At 42.1% G+C, this 27,307-nt stretch overlaps 2 protein-coding genes across 8 annotated transcripts in view; one reads left to right on the forward strand and one right to left on the reverse strand.

Annotated features, from left to right (window-relative positions):
• Positions 1–12,048, reverse strand: part of ZNF277 (zinc finger protein 277) — a 66,680-nt gene extending 54,632 nt beyond the window's left edge. The window contains exon 1 of one of the 3 annotated variants that reach the window (XM_053253865.1): positions 11,892–12,048. In XM_053253865.1, the coding sequence (XP_053109840.1) occupies positions 11,892–11,931 (40 nt within the window). In that variant the 5' untranslated portion in view covers positions 11,932–12,048. The remainder of the gene's footprint in view (positions 1–11,891) is intronic. The other 2 variants (XM_053253864.1, XM_053253866.1) reach the window with 2 other exon arrangements.
• A 112-nt stretch (positions 12,049–12,160) lies between these two features.
• The window catches only part of DOCK4 (dedicator of cytokinesis 4), a 391,842-nt gene continuing 376,695 nt past the window's right edge, over positions 12,161–27,307 (forward strand). For all 5 annotated transcript variants that reach the window (XM_053253855.1, XM_053253858.1, XM_053253861.1 and 2 more), the window contains exon 1: positions 12,161–12,465. In XM_053253855.1, the coding sequence (XP_053109830.1) occupies positions 12,429–12,465 (37 nt within the window). In that variant the 5' untranslated portion in view covers positions 12,161–12,428. The remainder of the gene's footprint in view (positions 12,466–27,307) is intronic.

Genomic DNA, 27,307 nt, shown 5'->3' on the forward strand with positions numbered 1-27,307 from the left:
AAGGAAGCTTTAGATGCTGCAGTTTCATTAGCATTAACAAGTGTTGCCATGGGTACCAGAGTGGAGGCGTTGGAATATAAGTGAATGGAAGAAAATCGGAAACAGATGAACAAAAATCTTAACAGTTGGAGGAAAACAGCCCAAATTAGGCCAGGCGTAAAACTAGGGTTTTTGCACCAATATTATTCCTTAGCTTACTTGTGAGTGCGGGTCACTGCACAGATGCTTTTAAAAACATTGTATATAAATGCATGCCTCACAGAATGTATACAGAATCCTTGAGGAGTCCATATATACTTACCTCAGTGAATCCACTGTTGTCTTTTAGAGCCACCACAAGAATGTATATTAAATAAGCTTGCTAGTCATGGCATACAGAGCACTATAGGAAATATGTAGGAATGCTGCTGTATTCATTAAGATAAAAACTGGCTTGTTTTGTTTTTTAAAAAGAGGAAATGTTTCTACAATCAAGAAAAGTGAGAAATTGATATATTTTTTTAATCTTTTGTCATCAGAATTGTTTTATTATATGAAAGACTGAAGTGGAGTATACAAAGTTAAATTTTAGTTTCATTTTCAAAATGTAGATGTCTAAAGGTGATACATTATGTTTGTCAAATAAGATAAAGTGTATAGTGTTGTGAGAGGTACTATCATAATGAGTTGGGCTTGGACATTCCCCCCCACCCACCCACTATGGCCTCGCTGTGTAACTCACATTTTTCATCCTTGGTTTGCCATCTGCAAAACCAGAATGATTGTGACAAGAGTTTTTGTAAGGGTTCACATAATAAAGACAGAAGGTACATTGCAATGACTGATTATTGGAAGCAATATTTAAATTAGTGCCTTATTTCAATATACCCACAGATATTCCAGTTATTACACAAGTCAAACTTCAACTTTAGATTCTATCTAACACAGAACTCTAACCATGAAGCATTAAGACAAACACAACTCTTTTAAATGGATCAATACAGCTAATATCTGTTATATATGTGTTTGTTCAGCCACTGATAGGGTGCAACTGAACTCCTAGTTCTATTAAGCACTCTGTAGTTTCATTTCTTCTTGTTGAATAAAAATTTGAATTTAAAAAGAGGGAAAGGGAGAGACCTGGAGAACATTCTGTATTTACTACTTTCCAACCCTGAACTATTTTTTTCCTGGCAAACTGCCAGCTCTGGAACAAGCGTCTCTCACAAATATTAAATATTCCTTTTTAGTTCCACAAGTTCGCAAAGTTATTAGCGTCTCACATTGCTTCCTTTCTTGTCATGAAACCATGGTGCCAAGTATGGAAGACAAATATATCCGTGCTCAATAGAGTCAATAAACACAAACCTAGTACCCAAGCAAGTAATACTGAAACTTTTAATTTAGCTGAAAGTCTATAAGCCATGTAAAAATAAATAAATAAATAAATAAATAAATAAATAAATAACAAGATGGAATATATACACAATTTAACCCAATAAAACACGAATATCCTAATCATAATTTAGAGTATCACTAATCCAGCCTGAGTGATTAAAATATACCACCACAAACAACCTAGCATGCATCACAACTAAAAGTAAAATTAAAAAAAGAAATAAATCTTATATACTTAAATGGAGCAAACTCTCTGATCTTCAGGGTGGATTTGATTTAAATCACGATTTAAATCATGATTTAAATCACTAGCAGGGTGGATAAAAATAAAAAAAAAATCTGATTTAAATCAAAAAAATCCAATTTAAATTTAAAAAATCAGATTTTTTAAATTTAAATCGGATTTTTTTGATTTAAATCGGATTTTTTTAATTTTTATCCACCCTGCTAGGTATTTAAATCGTGATTTAAATTGTGATTTAAATCAAATCCACCCTGCTGATCTTGTTCGCTCTCAGGTAGCCAGGAATTCTGTAAATGCGGAGCTGAACCTGAAAAAGCACTTCTGACTACTGAAAATTAATCTTGCCTCTGATGGAAATACACCTCACAACACAACTTCCTTAATAAACCACAAGAAGAAGAGAAAAACCTACAGGAGCAGGGTTGGCCCTATTGTTAAGCAGGCTGCATCAGGCAACAAATTCTGAGCCAGTTCTCAGAGACGGAATGACAGGCCACCCAGCATCACCCCCTACAGATGGTCTGATGAGGAACAAGGCAAAATGACACCAGTCTGCTTTGCTGATTCTCTTGGACTTCTCAGCAGTCTTAAGTATCAACCACACTGTCAGTGTGGATCAACTGTGAATTGGGTAGGGGCACTGCTCTGCAATGGTTCCATTTTTACCTTCCTAGGTGATTGTTTCTTCCCTGCTGTGAAGATCCACAGAAATCTATTCTTTCTGCCTTGCTTTTTAACATCTGCATGAAACCACTAGGAAGGGTTGTCCAGCAGGTTATCATCCATATGCAAAGGATATCCATCTTTATTTGTCCTTTCCATCTAAACCACACTTAAATTCCTAGGTGCTAGGGTAACCTGGCACCCAGAAATTGTCAAGCACTACCATATCACACACCAGGGAAAACCCATGCTCCAGATTCTCTGCAGGTAACATACTGGGCTGTCTCCATTTCTGATGTCATATTCTCTTACAAAAGATAATCTTATGCCTCATACATAATCGTAAAGAACTGTTCAGAGTTACGACAGTTCTAGCCCCACATGTGCCCCGCCCCCAGTTATTTCAATAGCTGCATGGCAGCTGGTTGTGATAAAGTTGCACACACATTAACAACACTGTTCAGCAGAGAGATACAGGGCATATGGGGTCACCCCAGCTTATGGGATACCCTATTTTATTCTATTCTTCACTTTTATTATAATATTGCCATTGAACATTTCATCGCTTTTCAAATTTAGATTTTCTAGAAAGCCTAAAATTTTCTAGGATACAAAGAAGGATCACTGGCTTTGTTTCTCAAAGCAAACATAAAATGTAGATGACATAGAATAAGACAGCCTAGTCTTTCTGCATGAGTGATTCAGTCGTCATTTGAAGCAGCATAGATCCTGTTTAGTTCTGTGTCAGTGAAGCTCTGAATACAGCCAACTATTTTTATTGGCATGCTATTATGCTTCTTTCATTCTAATCTTGAGTGCCTTTGTTTCACAGTGGCAATTCTAGCCACTCAGCCCTTCAGTTCAAATGCTCACAACAGTAGTTTCTACTTCATTAGGAACCAAGATTGGTAGCAGCTTCAAGTCTGGCATCTCATTCTCAAACTTAGCTCTCTTGGCAAACTTCAGTAAAATTTAAGATGCACAAAAGATTTTTCTTCTTCTTACAATGGACAATAGACAAAAGAACTAATAATTTGCCAGAGATTAAGTCAAGGTAACAGCTGCTTCTGCCAGAAGTTTTCGGACTGTGGCCCAGCTTAGCAGAACCATAGCAGAACCAAGCGAAAGCATTTTCCTGGCTGTATCACAGCAGGATGCAGGGTAGAGTTTGCACAGTTCAATGCTATCCTGTGGAAAACAGAAAAATAGCATACCAAGGAGAAAGCCAGGCTGAACTCCCTTCACCAGTGGTGAGTGGAGGTTCCCGGGATTGGGGGCGGGGGGGACGGCACTAGGCCAAGCAGATGATGGGTGGAGCCACATGCAGTGAGGTGTGGAGCCAATTGTGGGCAGTGCAGAGGTGGAGCTAGAACTAGGCAGGTGCCTTAGCAATAACTGGCAAAGTGCAGATTTGTAGTTAACAAGTGAGATCAAAATGCAAACACACACACACACAAATATCTCAATCCACATCAGAAGAGATACAGAGAAATATGGAAAACATCCGTTGCTTTATAGTGCTTAACAGGACTACAGGAGTGTGTAGATTTGTATCTAACACAGCAGGATCAAACACACACACGCACACACACAGAACTGTACAAGCCACAAGTAAAGCACAGACTAGCAGCAAAAGGCTGCTTCTATGGACAGTAAATGTATTCTGAAGTCACCAGGGAAGCTCTGTCTGCCTAATTATTTCCAAAATGAATATTAACTAATCAGCGTTCTAATTTTTTCATCTGTGTGTGGAACGAGTTCTGTTTTGGGAGGCAGTAACAAGGCAGTGTGCACACATGTGCATTCAGGGTGGGGCCTTCCTGATTCAACCTGAGCGGGATCTAAAATTAACTGAGCGAATATAAAAAAACTTGTGAGCGCATGCACATGCACACGCCTTAGAGGGAACACTGCTACTAACAACCAACAACAAGAAAGAACTCTGAGCCAGATCGGAGGTTAAGGTGCTGGACTAGACTGGGGAAATGCAAGTTCAAATCCCTGTTCAGCCATGAAACTCACTGGGTGACTCTGGGACAGTCACTTATCTCCCAACATAACCTTCTTCATAGGATGGTTGGGAGGATAAATGTAACCATGTGCACCACTCTAGGCTTCTTGGAGAAAGTACAGGCTATACATGAAAAAGTAAATAGATTATTATTATTATTAACAGGTAAATCAGAGCCCAGCTACAGAAGTGCAGAACAAATGCCTTCTGAAGTTACAAGGGCAGCTCTGCCTGCCCATTTCAAAAATGCATACATAAATAGAAAAATCACAGGTTTTTCCATGATGCTTGCCGCAGCTATGAACCATCTTCAGTAACTTAGAGGACAACACGGGAAGCAAAGACGCATGGGGACAGCCTCTCCCTACACCATGCCTGCTGAACTGCTGGGTGCCACTCATTTGACTACCTTGGGTGTGTTGGAAGTGAAGGACTATGTGCTGTCACTTGTCTCAATGACATAGGAGGGCAGACTAGTGAGTCAGAGGGCTAGAAGGTCAAGACATTGGTCATCCCTTCTCTACTGCTCTGACAATATCCCTTTGATATGTAGATTGCTAATCTCAAGGACTTCCTTCCTTCCACTTCCTCTTCCCTTCCTTCTACCTTGCAACATGCAAGCTCCTCTCCCCTGCACCATGCGTGCAGAGATGCAGAATCCATCTGCATCCAGCTAGATAGATAGATTAGAGATTCTATCTCCTCACTTTCATATCTAAAATGGAGTTTTACCACTTATAATAAATACCACTTATATTGATTTGAAACTATGAACTGGCTCCAAGTTACTTTACTCTCAGCATACACGCATGCCTAACTAAATTCCGCTGTGTTGTGCCTCTGTGCACTCTGCTATAATGAAAAAGGGTTTTTCTTACCAGAAAGAATTCCCAGAAGGATGCCCACTACTTAGCCTGCGTGTCCATCCTAGCAGCAACAAATGGTTTGTATAGAGATCACTTACTTAATCCTTGTCCAGTGAACCATAACAGGAGATAGTTCATAGCTGCAACAAAATATATCCTAGACCTGTGTAGCACTGTAGTAGTTTCTCTATTTTCATCTTAATCCCAAAATAAAAGTGGCCAAAACTGAACTTGCTATTCATCTGCATATTAAACTGAAGAAACCCAGTTTAAAACACCCATCTGACCAAATACATTTCCACCAGTCCATCTAGTGCAATGAGGGAAGGTGTACTAATCTATGGTAATCTCATCCCTACAATGGACCTCTCCAAATGGAAATTGGCTAGGGTTTGATGTGCATGGCCATTCTGTGAGCAGTGACAATCCTGTTTTTCCCAACCTAAGCCACCTAATGGCGCAGTGGGGAAATGACTTGATTATCAAGCCAGAGGTTGCCGGTTTGGACCCCCAGGTATGTTTCCCAGACTATGAGAAACACCTATATCGGGCAGCAGCGATATAGGAAGATGCTGGAAGGCATCATTTCCTACTGTGTGGGAGATGGCAATGGTAAACCCCTCCTGTATTCTACCAAAGACAACCACAGGGCTCTGTGGTTGCCACGAGTCCCCACCGACTCAATGGCATACTTTACCTTTACGGTACCACCAAACTCCTGCAGAATGGAACCAGTGTTCCCTGTAACAGGGATCTCCAGATGTTGTTGACCACAACGCCCACAATCTGCAGCCAATGGCCACTGCAGCTGAGTATGCTGAGAATTGTAGTCAACACCATCTGGCAAGCCCTGTTATAGGGAACACTGAATGGAACATCTCAATATTTTGCCAGGAGCAAGACTTAGCATTTTGCTTGTTACCTCTAAATTTCTCTAGTGATTTAAGGACTTGCAAGCAACGATTCAGATGACCTGTTAACTACAGCCACAGATATTTCAGAACCTAAATCTGCAAGGTTACAGGCCATATAGCGAGGCTCTTTATTTCTCTACATTAACTCTAGAGGTGGTACAGTCCTACAAGAGACTAATGTACACAGAAAGTCATGTGGTATATTGTTTTAAGGATATCTGCTGATTTTAATCGTTTGTATGCTCCCATATGCTAATTCAGTTTTGGTATGGCCTACCATCAATAGAACTTAAATTAAAGAATAAAGTTTACTAATGTACAGGAGAAGAAGATGCAGCAAGATTTTGAGAGCCATGTATACACTACTTTATTAAGATGCTCAGGAACACAGATGCTCAGGAACACAAATGTAACCTATTTATGTGGATTGACAGGCTTTCTTGGAAAGTGAGCTCTGCAGTTGTGCTGCTGCCATGGCACCTAATTTCATAAATGGGAAGGCAAAATGAAATGGTGTGGAGCTGGGTGGGGAGAAGATGAGCTAGGGATTCTGAACTCTGACTGAGCTGTCTCCCCAGACAATCCTCCTATTGCCAAGATAAACACACCTGGAGCTATGGAATGTGATGCTGTATGGATCATGCATCACAAATACCTCCTAAACATGCTTAATAGAGAGAGCAAGATACTCTCGGCAATTATTTTAGCCCTTTACTGTAATAAAGTTGGAGGCGGGGCAGGGGGTGTATGTGTGAAGGTGACGCAGGAACAGGGATACAGTACAGCCCAGTGTTTCGCAACGTTTTTGGAGTCATGGACCAGTACATTATTCATGTGCAGTTTCTCGTACCAGAAGTTAGTAAGGGGGGTCGCCCCCCCCGCCCCAACACCTCCCAAAAAACTATTTCAGGCTGCTCTCCGGAGAACATTTCTAGGTAGCCCTCACTGCTGGATAATGTTCAATTAAAGAAAGGGAAATGAATGTTATCCAGCAACGAGGGCTGTCGGAAATTATTATTATTATTATTATTATTATTATTACATTTATATCCCACTCTTCCTCCAAGGAGCCCAGAGCTGTGTACTACATACCTGAGTTTCTCCTCACAACAACCCTGTGAAGTAGGTTAGGCTGAGAGAGAAGTGACTGGCCCAGAGTCACCCAGCTATTTTCATGGCTGAATGGGGATTTGAACTCGGGTCTCCCCGGTCCTAGTCCAGCACTCTAACCACTACACCACGCCACTCCCACTCCCATAAATGAACTTGAGAGAGCTCCCAGTGGCCCCCGCCGGCCCACAATTGTTTTTTTTGGAGGGTGTGTGTGATTTTTATTAGTGATGCCTCACAGACTGGTACCCAACACCTTGCGGACTGGTACCAGTTCGCGGACCGGTGGTTGAGAAACACTGGTATAGCCAACCTAGGGTTGGTGATGTGCAGGCCAGAGATAATTGACTTAGAACCACAACTAGGTGAAGATATCCGGACATTTATTTATTTAATTTCTTACATTCCTATACCGCCCCATACAAAACAGTCCGCGAGTGATGCACAATCTAAAAAACCATTAAAACACTGACACAATTGAAACTGTTTAAAAATACAGATAAAAACACTAAAAACTGAAACTTTAAAAAAGGTAAAGTGTGCCATGGACTTCAAAACTATAAACTAGAAGCCTGATTAAACAGGTATGTTTTCATTTCGAGGAAAGAATAGCATGTGGGAAGTGTGCCTTCATCCCACATATTTGCTGGGTCCTAGAGCCATGTTCAGGCATTATACAAATGAAGGATACCATGCTTGTGTACACTGGGAAATTACGCTTGTAATTTCGCTTGTGTATACCTGAGAAAGCGATTGAAACGGTCTCTGTCATGATACAGGCGAAACGCCAGTCCCCCCCTCTTCCTGTTTACTGGCTGCAGAAACAAATGCGACACTCATGGAGAAATCTTCCCTGTAATCAGGGTGCCGAGGTGCCCCAGCATTCAACATGGGAGGATGTCTCTCGCACGTGACGAGTGGGACATGGGGTTTTTGCATGTGTCATGGCAGGGGGTTATATGAATATTCTGAGTTTACAGAACACCTGAACAGGGCTTAGGCGTTTCTGCTTCCAGTCATGCATAACACCAAATACAGCTATCAGATAACAACTTTAAGAAAGTTTTACTTTAGATTTATCCATATGATTTTAATTCAGTATAATTAACATCTACTATTTTAAGCAGCTCGGTCTTGATATAATAACTGGAGCTTAGAATTTAATTAGTAAAGCTATTTCAGACATAATTACTTCTGCTCATAATCATTACTCTTCCAAGAGAGCTGCACAAAAAGAATGTTCCTAAAACACCTGCTAAGATTTCCGTAAGAACATGCTTGTTTTCACTTTTAAAATTAGTTTTTAAAAACTGCAAGCCCAGAAACATCTTAAACAGAGCTCTTTAAGTTTGATAAAGGTATAACCAAGACAAGATACTCCTAAGACTTACTAACGGCAGAAGCAATTTCTCTATTTACAGGCTCAACGCATGCACAATTTGTTTACACTGTATGATTATAGAATTATTCACATATTATAGCTGGCATATGTACAGTAGTACAATTCCTATCTGTATTCTGCATTTGAAGGGGCCAGTATCCAGGTTCACTTTTAAAACATACACACAGTCATTCATTCATGAAAATAACTCCATATGTACAGCTCTTCTACAGAAATAATTTATTGATCATATTTCTATACCGCCTGATATTATTATTATTATTATTATTACATTTATATCCCACTCTTCCTCCAAGGAGCCCAGAGCTGTGTACTAAATACTTGAGTTTCTCCTCACAACAACCCTGTGAAGTAGGTTAGACTGAGAGAGAAATGACTGGCCTAGAGTCACCCAGCTAGTATCATGGCTGAATGGGGATTTGAACTCGGGTCTCCCCGGTCCTAGTCCAGCACCCTAACCACTACACCACGCTGATATGTAAATCTCTAGGCAGCGTACAAAACTTAAAATATTTTAAAGTCACAGATTAAAATACATAACAATAAAAATAGAATAAAATAGTTATTAAAACACATTTTTAAAATTATTTAAACAATAATTCTAATTACAAGCCTGCGAGAACAGGAGCATCTTGAGGTTCTTCCTGAAAACAAACAGAGAAGGAGATGCTCTGATTTCAGTAGGGAGCGTATTCCAAATATGACCTGAATTAAGGGCTAACAAGATTTCAGAATATGAAAGTGTTCAGTGAGTTTGCTCAGGGTTTTAACCAGACTATGATCTGGACATATGGAGCCACCTTACGCCAAGCGAGACCATTTATCAATCTAACACTAGCACTCTCATCCAGTGCTAGCATCTATTACCGTTTACAGTGACTGGAAGCAGCTCTCCACATTTTCAGAAAGGGCCTTCCGCAGTCCTAACTGGAGATACAAAGGGTTGTATCTGGAACCTTTTGCACGCAAAGCATGTGCTCTACCATGGAAATGAATAAGCACCATAGACGAGGGCTGTGCATGGAATGCGTTTAGCATCCCATTCCAAGCTCGGAGTGCAACGCAAAAGGGAGTGAACATTCCAATGGGAAGACTGGGGCAACAGCGGCGCGTCTCTGGGCGGCATGTGTGGAGGCTAGGTTAACTCTGGAGACGCTCTGTGGCGGTGCGGGATGCCAGCCAAAGCACTGCCGCAAGGGCTTGCAATCCAAACCCAGCATGTTGCTGCTGGTAACTAAGAAGAGCTTCGTTGACTTTAATGTTCAAGGTCCCTGTAAGAGCGCTTTGATTAATTTACTTGAAGGTAGCTTTAAGGCGCTTGGATTCATTTAATGCTAAAAGGTACCTCTTGCCGCCCTCTCTCTGTGTGTTTAAATCACACCACACCAGCTCTTTCTCCATCTGATGCTTAGGCAGTTTCATTGGCATAACTGCCACTCGTTCATAGCCAAGGTAAAACTGAACTGGCTGAACAGTAACACAGTCCTGTATAGGTCTGCAAGGTAAACATGTATATGAAATTTGCTTTCCTCAGTTTCTCTACTGTCATCTTCAAGTACTTGGTTAGGAGCAAGTGTAGATGAAATATTTCATAGAAGCATACTGGGAAAGAGATCTAAGACAGAAAAGCTACTCCACTCTTAGAAGAAACAACTGGGGAATAAAGAGAGAACAGCAGAGCCCCAAAGAGGAGAACATTGGAATATTAAGGGCAAGAACCATTTTTTCAAAGTGACAAACATCAATGTGTAGTTAAAATATTTTAAACACCTAGAAAAAAAGCCAAACTAAGGATACTTGCGCCTCTGCCTTCAAGTTTATTCCACTTCTGCTCCCTATGATGCCATTCTGTAAAGGACTCATTACATTCTCTTAAACGCCTCAGGAGAGGAAGAAGAAAATGTATCAATTTTCAGGTTTTATAAAGACCTAGTTGCACAAGTTAGGTGTTATTTTAAAAATGTCTGCAGGAAGAACATGAGCTGAGTGAAGATGCAAAAAATGCTACACCAAAGCACTGATAATTGGTAGATTGCCAAGCTTTGATAAGTAAAGAGGCACCTTTTAATGTGGTGATTCTCTTTATTTAGCAGGGGAAGTGTTATCCAGCGCTATCCACCCCAGCACAGTACCTCCAGTTACTGTTGCTGGTGTCTATCTTATGTTTATTTTTAGATTGTGATCCCTTTGGGAACAGGGATCCATCTCATTTATTTATTATTTCTCTCTGTAAACCACCCTGAGCCATTTTTGGAAGGGCAGTACAGAAATTTAATAAATTAAATAAATTAAAAAAGAGAGTGCAGCATAAAGACACAAGCTCCAGATTTAAGTAACAGTTTCATACACACACAGCTTAATATACATATGCATTGTCAACTACATCAGAACCTAAGAACCTACAAAAACAACAAAAATCATATTGGATAACATGTTCCAGTTTCTGAGAAAAAGACTTGCTATTCTCAGGATCTTGCCTTAAACCTTTTCTCTGAAAGATGTATGAATCACAGTTGTAGCATTCATTATGTGTTTCTGAATCTTTAGGAGAGAAACATGCAAGAACACACACATCTTTCAAAAGGTGGATAAATTTAACCTGCAAGCCAACTATGAGACAGACTTTACATAAGATGCACTATTTTAAAAAATAAAACATTTCTGTTGCAGCAGCTTGTTCATAATAGATCTTCAAAGGACTTAATATAGGACAATACTTGCCAATATTTTAAAGACATGCTAATGTCCCCCATATGCTTTGGGACACAATGCCAAGCATGTTAATGTAAGTCTGACTGTATTCAGCCGGGCTTCTCAGTTAGTATGCACAGGATTGCAGTCTGTCAGTCTCACTATGAGGAGCCAGAAGTTAGCAAAATATCCAATTTACTTTTTACGAATAGTGAAATATCTATTAGGTATGATCCAGGATCTAGGGTAACACATTGTTGAAGCTGCAAAGTATTTTAAATAGACTTTACAGTTTGTTTTTAAAATCCAGAACTAATCAGTTTCTTGAGTAAACAAGCAATTTTATCGTGCTTTCTACGGGGGGCGGGATTTTACTTACAACAAACCTACTCTTAAAAAACTTAGGAAAGAAAATGAAACGCAGTACGTATTTATAACCCTTGATCCTAACTGACCGTAAACTTTATCAAGTATGTTACTTGCTAAACTTGCGAGAATATGTCCTGCTAGAAATCAAGCTACGAATACCTCGTAGTGACCCAACACAACAAGCTTAAAACGAAGACATCACCAGCTTCGTTACAAAAAATGTAAAAGAAAAACTGAAACTCACCGTTGTTCCTTTCCTCCTCCAAATCTCGAGAAGCTGCCATGCCGCCAAGTACCACACTGCGCCCAAGATCTCTCTCACAGAAATGCGGCCCAATCGTTGCAATAGCACGCTGGACCAATGAGAAGCAGGCATGCGTCTAATACTGCACTGCAAAGCTTGCCGGGAGCGGACAGTCTCGCCCGCGGACTTCCAAGTAGGTGGGCGTGTCTTTCGAAAAGACACACCGGCAAAAGACTACACCTCCCATCATGCATTGGAATTCCGAAGGGGCGGGAGGCGGAGAAGGAGAAGGAGGTGGTGCCAGTAGTGGCCGTCCTGGAGCGTGAGCTGGGCTCAGTCAATCAGAACAATGACTTCTCCGCTGGAGCTTGAGGAACGAAGCTGAGCCACACACAACGAGCACTAGCGGCTGTAGCGCTGGCCGCTGGGCAAGGAGAGGATTGTTGGTAGCTGTCGCTGCTGCTCTGAGCCGGAGAGGAGCTGCAGCTGCTACTGTTATTGTTTGGAAAAGAAAGACCAGGAGCTGCACTCTTTAGCATGTGGATTCCTACAGAGCACGAGAAATACGGAGTGGGTGAGTGAGATCTCTCTGCAGGCTCCCGTTAGCACTTGATGCCGCCCCCTCCTCCCACATTACCCTCTTTTTGCCCTTTCCTAGGTGGCTGGGGCAAGGAAAAAATTGTAACGAACCTTTGAGTCGCACACCCCTTCATCCTTTGCTCTTCCAGCCTTTTCCATGCTTTGATCTTGGCGGTTCTGCATTAGTCTGATTACTTTCCAAGTGGATGCTGGTTTATGTTTCAAGCGAAAACTGGATTCGTTAAATCGCCTCTTTTCCCCCCTGAATAGGTGTCGTTTTGTTAGCGTGTGGGTATATTTAATTTCATCTTAAATGAAATGGTGAAAAAAGGACGAAGGGAATTTTTTTTTAAATTGGCTACTACGAATCGTGTAAAGAGACCAGTGGTTTCTTAGAATATCATTTTGCGGACTCTTTAAACCACGTACCAATTAAACAGCATCTCCTAAAGGCGTTGCAGTCTACTCAAGGTCTTTCAGCAGCAGACTAAGCAACCTCACGACTGCTGAAAAAAAAAAGTATTATAATTGGCATAGAATTCAAATCCAGGCTTAACTGCTGCCATCTTTCGTGTAAATTGCGAGAGGCACCAATTCACGTCCGAATCTGGGGTGTGTGTGCGCGCGCGTGTGTAGTTTTTTTGTTTAAAATTGGATAGTAACCTACTTCCAGTAGGGATGTTTTTGTTCTCGGGTTTAATTGAGTACAAAAGTGTCTGGAATACACAAAAAGGCAGGCAGGGTAATATATTATCAGTTGGGAACTTACGATCCTGTTTTGGGAGGAGGGAAAGCGGCACCCATCCTCCCTACAGAAGGTTAACAACAAAGGAGGTTAGATGTTGACTGATGAATGTGGAATTCCTCATGTTTTGTTTTACCCCGCCTCCCAACTAAACAGCAGAACGTAAGATTTCTTCTGATTTTCTCTTTCCCCCCCCCACCACAACAGAATATTTGAAAACTCGTATTTTCTTTCTCCTTTAAATAAATCACACTGGATCTCCCTGACAGTGTTTGGGACTATTATTTTCTGACAGTCATTTAAGAAATATCCCTTTTAATACAGCTTTTTTTAAAAAAGACAATGCCTAGGTTACACCCCCTTTTATTTTTAAAATGGTGTGTACACCTAGAATATCGATGTAAATTTTCTCCATCTGTTGGGTTTTGGATGGCAGTTGTCACTGGATGGTCTGGTTCTTTTTTCTCAGTTCGGCTTTGCGGAAGTGGTTGTGGGGACACTTCAACTGATGGCCAAAATGGTGAAGAATGTTTATTGTTTTGGACCCCACCTAAGAGAGCATTAGGACTTGCTGACTAGTTGTACACAATAGCAGCTATTTTGACTGGCTTGACAGGTGATGGGCATGGGAAGAACCTGTATCCTGAGTCTGCCTCCACCTTGGTTGTGGATGTAACGGAAAATCCATCCAGAATGTAAAGACTTCTTGTGTGCTCTCTCTGTGTTTAACAATTCGCATGGGTGCCAAGACCCATTTGATACAACTGCCCCAATTGGAATTGATCCCAGATGCTGCTCTCTGACCCAAATGTTAAATTATAGAGATCATTGACTTATTTATATTCTTGACTGATTTATGTGTCCGGTCACAGCTGGGTTGCTAGATATTGATTAGTCCTCCTGTTGGCCTTTGGGACAGACGCACGCGCGCACACACACACACACACACACACACACACACACTCTTTAAAAAACCACCCTGGCATTTCCTGGAATGGCATGTGGAATATTGCTACTCAAGTATTTCAAGCTATAATGCTTGCTTTTTTTTTTTTAACTTTGTTTGAAAGGGAATATATTTCTTAACTGAAATGTATCTTTATAAACAAAGAACGAAGACTGCTATAGGATTTTTTGATCAAATGGAGAGGGGGAGAAGTATAATCCCAAATTGAAATACTGACCTTCAGCTGCTGAACAATAGCTTTTTGCTTAAAAGATGGCTCTACCTAGTTAACTTTGTACCGAGCTCTGGTTGCTGCTCACATCCCCTCCCACGTTCTATGAGGTGTGACTCTAGGATAGCTAAGCGGTTTTTCTTGTAAAATCCATGAGGGCAAAATGTAAACCTCTGAATATGCCCTTTGCTGATCTAAGTATTGGTTCTGTTTCTTGAATCACTTGAAACATAAGCCGCGGTGCTTCACTGAGTATGTACAAGTCTACAGTCACTTGATGGGTAGAGTATAGACACATGCTGTCATATGAAGGAATTCGATGCGGTCAGTGTTCACTTGGCTGTGTTGCCTGTGTGCAAGCCAGATGGATCCTTTTCAGCTCCTTTGTTTAATGCACTCACCAGAGAGGCAACTTTTTCTTTCTTCAGTTGTATCCACCCAGAGTCCTGGGATGTGGTGGGCTATAGCCAGATCATAAAATGTATGCAAAGGGAGATATTGTACAGCCCCACTTTACATGCAAACTTAACAACGATAGACAAAGCTTCGTTGTTTTCTACATGATTTCCACATTAACATTTCAAAGCACTGTTTGAAGATACTGCTCTGTAGCTTTTTGTCTGCCGCTTTGGTGTGCCACCCAATCCCTAATATACTTGTTGAGAGGTGTATTTCAAATACCTACTGAGTTCAGTGATGTTAAATGAAGCGATGGTGGCTTTAAAGACAGCAGCCCCCCCCCCATTGGAACCCTGGTGTGAGGAAGGGGGCTCTGACCCTAGTCTGGACCATTGGTGCCTATGGTAGCTTTCCTCCAGGGGCAATTAGCAACTCTGTGGGGACCCCAGATCTGATCGGGACCACAGTTGGGACAAAGAATCTAATATCCTCCTTCCTGCCATCCTCCAGATTGGAGTACCTTGTGCCTGCTGTTCACATCAAAACAGACAAAGAAACAAGCAGCGCCAACCTACATGATTAATGTTGCATCTAGTTTGGCCCTTCACCATCCAGTGGATAGCAGCCTCCTAGCAGAACGTTATTAAGCATGCATATTGGCTCAGAAGGAACTCTCTTTGAGTTCAGTGGAACTTGCTTCCCAGTTAGAGGAACTGATTGGTTTTATGCAGAAGTGGATATACGTCATTCACTGATTTCATTGGGTTTAGAAATGCCTAACTGCATAGGGTTGTAGTTTGACAGCTTGATCCTAATATTCACTCAGAAGTTGGTCTCATTCTGTTCTGTGAGGCTTACTCCCAAGTGAGTGACTATAAGATCGCAGCCTTCTTACTTTACTAGAAGTAAGACCCACTGCATTCAGTTGGGCTTGCTCCGAGGCAGGTATCTTATCCACACTTACTTGGGAGTAAACCTTGTTGAATTCGGCAAGGCCTGTTTCTAAGTTTGCTTGCATAGGTTTGGGCTATTAGTCTGCTAACCACTCAAGCAAAATAAGAGCATTTAAAAACCTTCAGCATTTTATTTGAATGGTGTATGTGGATCTTTGGTGAAGTTTAGAGCACAATTTAGGGCCGACATTAGGTCCTATCGCTTGGATGTTGCTTAGAGAACCAAGCAGAAACGTGGTTGTGTACACTGCTGTGTGCAGCTGGCTGGCATCCACGATGAGTATTCCGTCTCAAACTAAATGATCCTCTACCCACATCTGTATGCCTTCTAGCTTCCGAGAATAATTCATCTTCTTTAAGCAGGTGGCTTTCCTCTGCATGCTAGTATTCAGAGCATGCCACTTATGACAAAGGACCCATTCAGACACTCTCTTGCACCTCTGTGCCTCATGAGATTGGATGTTAGTCCTTGGGAGTGTGCTCTTCTACATGAATAGAAGGGAGAAAGCAGCTAAAGTGGTAGATCTTGTGGATATTTGAACATGTGAGTCCAAGGACTGCTTCCAGACCTTGCCATGCATGGAGAAGGAATCTAAATGCCCATAACTGAACTGGCTAAAACATTCAAATACTTGAGATTGAAGCTTTCCCCCCTCTACTGTAATACAATAAGAATTTGGGATCATCCTGTGAACTTGGGGTAATCCAATAGAGGCAGCTCTCCCATGAGGCAAAAGCCTCAGGTGGCAAGTGTGCCAAAATGCAGTTAGTGCAGGCTCCCTGTCTTGTGGGCACCACTCTAGCTGCCTGTTGCTGGCTCCTGACCTCTGCTTTTCTGACCCCTATTTTCTTCCTCGGTTCCCCCTCACTGGGCTTGCCCCTGCTGTTGCTAAGGCCACTGTTTTTCCCCTCACTGGCCTCACTTTCTCGGGCATGCTTTATCCTCCAGACCAGTGGTTCCCAAACAAGATGTTGTTGAACTACAACTTCCATCAGCCCCAGCTACAATTTATTGTGGCTGGGAGTTGTAGTTTAGCAACATCTGGAAGAAACCAGGTTTGGAACCACTGCTCCAGACAGTACCATTGCTAGCTATAGTATAGCAGGCAGCGTGCATCCAGCTTCACTGGCCTGAATGTTTCTCACCACCAGCCCTTTCTCTTCTCCCCAGTGTCAAACTTGTCCATTTTTGTCTCCTCCTGATATGGCAGAGACAAAGCAGAGAAATTTGGTGCTGGAGGGGAGAGACAGTGGGGACAGAGAGAGCATGCTGGTGTTGGCACAGCAGTGGTTGCAAGAGACAGATAGGCCAGTGCAGCTGGATGCCTGCTATGCTACAGCAAGCAGTGATACTGGCTAGAAGATGGAGCATTCTCTGGAAGACGGGGCCAGCAAGGAGAAGAGGGGTGGCATCATCAGTGGGCTCACCCAAGGGGTTTTTTAGCACATGGCCTGTTGCCATTTGAGGAACATTGTGAAGCTGCCTTTGCCAGACAGACGAGGAAGTGGTTCCCTACAACCTATAATTAATTTAAGGAATTCAGCCACAAGATATAGACACGGCCATTTAGATGTAGAGGTGGTCCAACTTGTGTCTGTCTAATACGGTACTCAGCCTACCAGAGATGCTTGTGCTCAGGAGAACTGGAAGCCACCGATATAATGCCAGGGGATTTATCTGTCCTCTAGTTCATGCCAACTTGTATTTATTTTTTTGAATATAAACGAAATGGAAGTTGAAATTAGTTCAGAGGCCATTATCCAAGGATAAGTGATTCGTAAATAGGCCGTCATATTATCTACTGGAGAACCTGTCTTGAACAAGGATCATGACCATTGCATCTTCTGGAGAGCTGTGCAATAAGTCATGGTCTTTAACTGAATGTTATTTAACCAAAGCTGAAATAAATAATTAAGGGAAATGTTAGATGTGTTCTTGCTGAAATTAATAATTCAGGACCTTATTGCATCTGTGGCAGTCGGAATTGCCACTGTATTCTTTCCACCTAAAAAGTAGAATGAATCATTCTCTTATTAGAGGTAGGATGAGCGAAATATGACCTCTGGCCTCATCTAATCAATTCAGTTTTGATTCAGCACAAAGGACTGTGGGGAAAACTGAGTACATTTTGTTGTGCTAGCTGAAGGGAAAGCCTTGGCAGGCTGGATATAGTCCATGTGCTGTGCTTTCCTTCCTCCTAGATTAGGGGATTATGTTGTTATCTATTAAAAGTGATGAGAGATTCATCTGTCTATGCTTATTTTGCCAAATGGAAGTGATATTCCCCAAATCCCTTGCACTTCAACTTATTCAGAACTTATCTGATGTCCTAATGCACATAATGTGGTGTGTTGCTTTTAAATACATCTGGTTGTGTGTTACTTTTAATTTATAAGGCTTCTTCAGTATTACAAGTCTCAGTTACTGAACATATTTAAGAGTCTTTAGGAAAAGTATCCATATTTAAAATCATCTGAGACACTTGTGCTGCTCATTAGTGAAAATGCAAATCAAGGCAATTACAGAGAATTATCCATTAACTCCCCATAGTTTGATTTAATGTACTTTGTCTAATCTGTGTGCTAACTTTGTTGCAAGTTCTTTGGAAGTGTGAGTTGGTAGAGTCTTGGTTCATTGTCCTTGGGTGTCAGTACTGATCATCTCCATCGTTTTTGAAGTCTGGTTCAGTGTTCTAACAGGGATTCCCAGATTTTGTTGACAACAACTCCCAGAATCCCCAAGCAAAAGCCATTGAAGCTGGGGATTCTGGGAGTTGTAGTCAACATCATCTGGGAATTCCTGTTAGAGGGAACACTGGACTAGTTTTTGCTGATAATGGTAATTACATATGCACTTGAAATTTGGAAATCAGTTTCATATCTTCTCTATATTGATTCTAAGCCAAACACAGAATGTGATCTGAGGCTTGTTTTCTTGTAAGTATGAAACATTGAATTCATATGGCTCGAGTCAAAAGAGGAAAAGTAAATAAAATTATCCAGATGATGTTGGAAGTCTCAAACTGAAGGAGGAAACTTTATACACCTATAGTGATAGTACTGTCCTGTATTTCAGCTAAAAACTACTGGGTGAAGATAACGATTTGTTTTCTTACTACTGGTATTGTGTTTATATTATTTCTGTATTGGATTTTTTTTTAAAAATAGATGTTAGGTCTGATGGGTGTGTGAGTGTTGTTAATGGAACTGACCCAGGGTGATTGGTGAACACCCCAAAATTGTGTTCAAGCTTTGTGTGGGGAAATTAGCTCAGAGTGCAGGAGTGGAGGAGTTCCACATCAGAATAAATTTAATGCAAAGTACTGGTTCAGGAAAATGACTGGCCTCTGAGAGAGATGTTCAAAAACAGGGAAGGCTTTATTTGAGGGTAAGGGGTACAATGGAATGTACAATGGAATAAGAGAGTCACTAAAAGCAATATTATTACTAAAAAATACATTACAAGATTAACCATACAACTGCTAAGAGGAAATTTAGCTTAATGTCCGAATTAAGTAGCTTCTAGGCTGGCCAGAGAAAGAAGGCTCAGAGAAACATGCACTTGGATTTAAGAGAGAAGAGACAGCGATTGAGTGAGCCCAGATTGGGGTGCAGCAGTTCTCATACAACCTCATTTCTTCCTTCAGTAACGGGTGGGTGAAGTCAGCTCCAGGTGGTAGTGAGGAGGGCTATGAAGATCAGATCTGACAAGGGAGCTGATCTAGGGCCTAGAAGCAAGGGTGGCCCGCAGAGCATAATGCATATAAGTGGTGTAGCAAGTGTCCACAGCAGCATCCAAGTAATGGGTGACTCCACAAGGTGGTAACCAAATGGGTAGCACTGGAGACCAAGGGGAGCACACAGGCTCAAAAGTTAAAGCCCAAAACGTGCCCTGAGGGGACATTCCAATTGACCTTCTTTCTTGGCTAGGTCAGTTTCAGGGAATCTCAAAAGATCCCATTGTTGGTCTGTTGTGCTGCACTACAACACAGTGCATGAATAGGTCAATACAAATGGAGTGATCGAACATGCAAACACGGGAACTCTTTTTGTTTGGAAACACCTAGTAAACTAATCAGTGTTTTAATGGTTGCATTTTTGAATTCCTATCACCCACTCTTGCCTTATTTTGATAAGTAAGAAATGTGCATTCACAGTGCCTCATCTGACTTCCTGCTGAGAGAATTTGCTTCTAGCTCCTTTGAGGCATCTATGGAGGGGAGGTAAACCAAAGAAGGGTCAATTTTTCAAGGGTAAATTGTGCAGAGAGACCTTGAATGGAGAGTTAAATGTTGTGAGTTAACTTCAGGCGTCTACTTAGGTATCCCAGCATGGGAAAGGTGCAAGGTAAGTTCCCTTTCAATTTGGCTCTTTTGCAGCTGCTAAATCTAGGGGTAACTGTCCCACTGCCTACTAAGTGACTGTCCCTCAATATGCTGACAAACAGAGAGTTCAAGATGCTGTGAGGCTCGAGGTAACCCATAGATCTGTCAGTTTCAGAAAAGAAAAGGGGGGGCAACATCCCACCCCAATTGCCCCAATGTAATGGCGTAGAATGCTCATGGGCTCAGAGGGCTTTTAACAGTGGGGTGGATGGAGATAGTGGAACTAATTATTTCACAGGATTGCTGTGATGACACAAGGTGAGATGACTATAACAGCCTGAGCTTTTTTGAGGTTGGAGGGAAGAAGAAGAAAGAAACTTTAATAGAGATATGCTCCAAGATAGGCCCAATTTTTTTTTTTAATCTCAGGGAGATAGGTTGTACAATCCAAGTGGTGTATATACCTGAAATGTTGCTTCTCCACCCAATTGCTTAAGTTGTGGACGTATTTACACTGACCCTGCATCCTTTTAGTGTGGTGGCATTTTTAAGTGGTGGATACTTCCTGTCAGACAGAATGTGCTATGCTTGTATTAGAAATTCTTGCATGAAAGGAAACAATGAATGAGAGAACTTCAGGGCTGCCTTCCTCAGTGTTGCATCAAACTTTCAAGTAATGCACTTAGAACTGGGACAAGACTTTAAAAATAATTGTGATAATGCAATGTTGAGAGCAAGAGTGGTAGTATTGTGCTTAGAGTGTCGAATGAAGACCAAGGAGACATGGGTTCAAGTCCCCAATTGGCCATGAAGCTCATGGGGTGACCTTGGGCCAGTCACTTCCTCTTAGCCTAGCCTACCTCACAGGGTGGTAGTGAAGATCAAATGAGGGTGGGAAGAACCATGTATGCTGCCTTGAGCTCCTTGGAGCAATGGCAGGCTGGAAATATAGTAAATTTAAAAAATTGCTTGGTACAGTATAGCATGAATTTGAAGTCGTATTCAGTGCAACTAAAAGAATGGTTCTATTCCTAAGTACACCTCGTTTACTTAGGAATGTGCAACACAATTCCACTCTGCAGGTCTGTATAACCCTTGACCCATCGTCAAATGCAGTCTTGTACTGTGGCCTGACAGATGTGTGACAACACACCTCTGCCTCCATGCTTGCAATTTTAGGCAGGCAACAAAAGAAGGGACTTATTGAGCAGCTAGTGGGGAGCATTTGGCATGGTGGGAGGCAAATTCTGAATCCTGCCATTGTGATTGGTTCTCTTTATCCTGTTTGGAGAAACCATCCACTCAGGATATGTCAAATGGTTGGTCTAAAGCAGGGATTCTTAAGGTAGAGTGCCCAGATGTTATTGGACTTCAACTCCCATAATCCCCAACCAAAGGCCCTGGTCTAAAGGAGGAGTTGCCAGCGGGGTATTTGAAGGGCTCTTGGGAGGTATTCAGAGCCTTTTTGCCATTCTACACTGAAGCCACACTATTAGTTCCTCATCTGAGAATCACTGTCTCGAAGCTGACATGACCTCAGCAATGTGTCCATTGCAGAAAGGGAAGAAGGAAAGAGGAAGTAATCTCCTTCTTCCTCAGAGTAGGAGATCATTGCTTACAAACGGTAATCTTCCACTCCATGCTCCAAGGAGACAGGAAATTCTCAGGTAACCTACAGTTAGCAGGAAGTCTGTCCCATCTCCCAGCATGCTCTGGGAGCCAGATGCCTAGTTCTTTTCTCTCTTGTTCTCAGTAGGGCATGTTTATCTGCGGCTCCTGCCCCATTACTGTACCTTCAACTCTGATTTCTTCAATTTGAGTAAGTGACTTCAGCCAACTATTTTTTCAGTCCTGGGTGAGGCATTCCATCCCCCCCCCGCCCACCTCCAAGGCCTGTAAGAGACACTGCCATCTTTCATCCTATTTATGGGGAAGGCGGCCCCAGCATGACCCAAAGCAGTGAGAGAGAGAAAATGAGGTGGTCGCCATTAAAAGGTGCAAAAGGACTTGAATGAAGCCAGACCTCTCTGATAGGTTTCAGAAAATTAGCACTCTGTATGCTTTCTCATTGAAATTAATAGGACAAGTCAACTCGACCCTGTGATTTTAATGAGACTGCTTATGATTATCTATGAATATCTTAGTGTGGATGTGAGCCAATGGCTGTAGTACCCTGTCTCCCTAACTGTAACACATAAATTTGTGGTTTTTTAATGTATATATGTGTATAGACACCCACATACAAATTTGAATGTTACAGTTATGAGATGGGCTACTTCAATCACTGGCTTATATCTACATTAAGCTACTCATAGGCACTTGTTGAAATTAATGGGAAATGAATTTGAATAGGAGTACTCATTAGTAACTTAGTCTGGATGTAAGCCAGTGGCTGAAGTACCCTGCCCCATAACTGTAACTTTAAAATTTGTGTATATATTATCTCCCTCTCTCTGGGATACCTGCGCTGTAGATTTCCAGCAGAAGGGGTACACTTATTTAAAAAGGTTGAGAACAGCAGTGTAAGGAGGCTGGTAGAGGCCCGTGTGCGACCGCCATGGCACCCTGCCCCCACCCCCCGCACCTGACGTCAGACGCAGGGCCCAGCTAGTCATGCCTCCATGTCAGATGCGGGTGTGTGGTCTCTCTTCCAACCGAGGCCCCGTGGCCCCGTTTGGAAGGGAGATCGGCCCACACTGCATTGGGCAGTGTGGGCTTGAGCAACTCTCACTGCCTTAAAGGCAGGGAGAGCTGTTCCGGCTACGCTGCCAATGCAGTGCAGGCTGATCTCTCTCCTATACGGGGCTGCGCAGCCATGTTTGGGAGGGTGATTGATGGGCCCCACTGCATTGGCAGCGAGACCAGGAGCAGCTCTCCCTGCCTTGAAGGCCCGTATTGCCCAATGCTGTTTGGGACCGAAATAACACCCCCTGCGTCTGATGTCCGATGCAGGGGCCGTGTCTGGGACCGCGTTTGCGGCCCTCGATTGTTGGTGACCCAGGTTATTTGAACCCCTTCGCCCAATGGTAGCTCCACCCCTGGTTGGGAATCCCTGGTCTAGAGGAAGAGAAGCTTGCATAAAACAAAAATGAATATAAAAGTTGATTTCCGTAAGAATGTTGTGAAGGGGTAGTGTAATATTAACTAATGTGGGGGGGATTATTCTGACTATGTTTGTTTATTTTATTTGCACACTGCCCCAAACCTATGTCTCTGGGCAGCTTACATCAACATATAACAAATTAAAAGGGATTAAAATCTTAAAACAATTCAAAACCACAAGTCTACTTAAAAGCTTGGTTGAATAAATGTATCTTTGTTTTTATAGTTCTCAGAGATGGGAGGACTCTTATTTCACCAGAGAGTGCATTCCAGAGCCTTAGAATGGCAACAGAGAAGGCCTGTCCCTGTATAACCACCACACAAACTGGTGGCAACTGCAGACCACCTCTCCGCATGATCTCAATAAAAGATGGGTCCCATAGTGAAGGAGATATTGTCCTAAATACTCTGGGTCTAAGCTGTTTAGGGCTTTATAGGTTATAATCAGCACCTTGTATTTTGCCTGGAAACCTATTGGTAGCCAGTACAGTTCTTTTAATATAGATACAATACAGTTCTTTTAATATCATCACAGAGAGAACCTAGCTACCGCCTTTTGTACCAACTGCAGTTTCCAGACTATGTTCAAAGGCAGCCCCACATAGAGTTCATTGCAGTATTCAAGTCTGGAAGTTACCAGCATATATACCACTGCTTTGAGATAATTTATCACAAAAAAACAGGCGGACCTAGCATATTGGCCAGAGCTGATAGAAACCACCTCTGGCCACATCCTGAAACATCAGGGAGAGGTTTGCATCCAGAAGCACTACTATACTGTGTACCGTTTCCTTCTGGGGAAGTGTGATCCCATCCAGAACTGGCAGATCAAAATAGTCTCCCGAGTTCTGAACCTGCATAATAAGTTCTCCTCCTTATTTGGATTCAGTTTCAGTTTGTTATCCCTCATCCAGCCCATCACTGCCCCCAGACATTTAGGGTGGTTATGCCTTCTCCTGATGCTGCTGACATAAAGAAATAGATTTGGTTGTCATCAGCATACTGATAACACCTTGAACCAAATCTCCTGATGATGTCTCCCAGCGGTTTCATGTAGATATTAAAGAGCATTGGAGACAATATGGAGCCCTAGGGAATCCCAAATAAAAGTTTGTTTTGAAGAACAACAATCTCCAAGGGACACCATCTGGAATCTGTTCGAGAGGTAGGAGTAGAACCACTGCAAAGCAGTGCCTCCCACTCCCAACCTTCTCAGATGGTCCAGAAGGATACTATGGTTGATAGTATTGAAAGCCGCCGAGAGAGCCCTCTATCAATTCCTTGTTGGAGATCATCCATCAGGCCGACCAAGGTAGTCTCTGCTCCATAGCCCACTTGAAAACCAGTTTGAAATGGGTCTAGATAATCAGTTTCCTCCAAGACATCTTGGAGCTGGCAGGCCACCACGATCTCACTTACCTTGCCCAGCCATGGAAGGTTGGAGACGGGCCTATAGTTGCTTAACTGCAATCCAATGCAGACTTCTTCAGAAGCGATCTAATTATTTCCTCCTTAATACAGGAAGGCATCCTGCCCTCCCTCAGAGAAGCATTTGTAATGTCTACCAGGCCTTCTACAACAACCCCCATGCCAGATAGTATAAGCCATGTTGGACAAGGGTCAAGACAAAAGGTGGTAGGCTGCACCACTCCAAGCTGCTTGTCCACATCATTGGGAGACCAACTGAAACTGATCCAGCCTAACCACGTGATGGAAATTGCTGGTTATACATGTCTGCATTAGACTCTGCAATAATTGTGGGGTCTAACTTAGTCTGAATATGAGAGATTTTATCCACAAAAAACTCGTTAAAATGTCGCAAAGGGCAATTGATGGTTCCAAATTCTGATTCAAGGCAGGAGGGCCCTGTCTCAATCCTGAACAGCTCCTCTGGATGTGAGCCAGCGGATGCAATATGGGCAGAAAAGAAATGCTGCTTTGGCACACATACTGCTTGAGCATAGGTCTTCAAATGCGCTTTATGTTGTAATCTGTCATATTCGAATCGAGTCTTTCTCCACTTGTTCTCCTGTAGTCTACCGTACTGCTTCAGCTCCTGTAGTTCTTTCATATAAAAGGAGCCAGTTTTGAAGTAAGTTACTCTATTATACTATGCAAACAATTATTAATATTAGATAAAACCTTTATGAAAGGAGAAACAAAAAGGGAGAAGTCATACAATAAGGACAGCTATCTAGCATTCTGTTTAAACAGGGGCAAAGGTCCTCAGTGAGTTTAATGATGGGAGAGTTGATCTGCAGGATTCTAAGAGCTTATGTTGCAGGTAGCGACTATGTATTAGGGTATTTTCTATTACAGAAATCAGTTCTGAAGCTGGGCCCTGCTTGCTGTTTTATTTCTTGTAAGTGAAGTAGTATTGGGGGCTTTCTGCCAGTTTCTTCCTTTTTCCTCCTAACTATGCTGACCAGAAACCAGTTAATTACATTAAATCTGCTTTAGCCAGCTATGAATGGTGGATAGATCTAGCAGTATGTCCCAAGTGTGCAGATTTATGAAGTCATACTGTATGTAGAAAATTATATTTCCTTTCAACAGAGAGTAGCCAGAGGAGTCACAAATCTCATGCAGAACCACTCATAAATGCAGTTTTTATTAAGCATCTAGAGTTGAAAAGATTACTGAAGTTACATTTGGGCTTGGTACATTTTCAAGCAATCATTTTCAATGGAAAGAGTCACCTTTTGTGTCTTTTCCTGACATTTTGACATGTAATGATCCCTTGAAAGGGTCACCACGAGGTAGCATTCTAAGTCCTGATATATGCTTAAATTTTAACATTTTTCTTTAGGTTGTGTTAATTAGCAATTTTACCACAGGGTGGAAGGAAATAGCAGGGTGAACATCTTTTCCCAAACCAGAGGATCTCTTTGACTGTTTCACAGTTCATATACACTGTTCAGGGGTTGGCCAACTCGACACTCCAGCTGCTGCTGAACTACAACTCCCATCATCCTCATCCACAATGTAATGTGGCTGGGGATGATGGGGGTTGTAGTTCAATGCAGCTGGAGTGCCAAGGTTTCCTATATCTGTCTTAATGTCTTGTCAAGCAATGACTTGCAGATGAATAAGTGAACACCTTCACTGAGAAGTATTGTGGGGTAAGGTAAAGTGTGCCATCAAGTTGATTTCGACTCCTGGCACTCACAGAGCCCTGTGGTTTTCTTTGGTAGAATACCAATGGGCTTACCATTGCCTCCTCCCACGCAGTATGAGATGATGCCTTTCAGCATCTTCCTATATCGCTGCTGCCCAATATAGGTGTTTCCCGTAGTCTGGGAAACATACCAGTGGGGATTTGAACTGGCAACCTTCTGCTTGTTAATCAAGCATTTCTCCGCTGTGCCATTTGATGCAAAATAGCAGAACATTTGATGATGAGAGTGGCCCTTTTCAGGGCAGACAAATGTTGTAACTGTAGAGAGTGGTGGATGGGGAGGTGGGCTTAGGCTGCACAGCCAAAGTATTTCCAAGCATGCTGTAACCCCAGGTTATATAACTCCTCAGCAGGACTACTATGGTTTAGTAAGAGAGCAGATACTTTGCATACAGAAGGCCCCAAGTTTAATCCCTGATGTCTCCAGTTCAAAGAATTTCAGGTAGTTTATCTGGAATGGGAAGCACTTCTGCCTGAGGCCTTGGAGAGCTGCTCCTTCTCAAAAGAGACAATACTAAATGGAACCAGGAACAGTTTCAGTATGGCAGCAGTTTCCCTTCAGATTTCAGGTGGAGGAATTGTAGGACTCATAAAATGTTTCTCATAAAACACACTGTACAACAACACCTAGACATATTAGCAGGAAAAGAATTTTAGCCCAGCCTTCTTTCTAACACGTTAGTTTTCTACATGAAAGGATTTTTGTGGGCGAGTATTCAGATCTGCAGCCTCTCCCCCAACCCTGTCACCCATCATCTGTAATTAAAATTATACGTTCTAGTAACAATTTTATCACATGATCTGCTCTTTGTGTAGACCATTCCTTGGTGAGGTGATAATGACTTGACATGGAGACTATATCTAGTAGGGATATGCAATTCAATTCATGCTGAATTGGGGGCGATGCATGGATTTGACTGTGAATCGAATCACCCCTTAAATGAAGGGGCTGATTTG

The sequence above is a fragment of the Hemicordylus capensis genome, chromosome 5 (assembly GCF_027244095.1).
Source record: "Hemicordylus capensis ecotype Gifberg chromosome 5, rHemCap1.1.pri, whole genome shotgun sequence".
In the NCBI taxonomy this organism is placed as follows: domain Eukaryota; kingdom Metazoa; phylum Chordata; class Lepidosauria; order Squamata; family Cordylidae; genus Hemicordylus; species Hemicordylus capensis.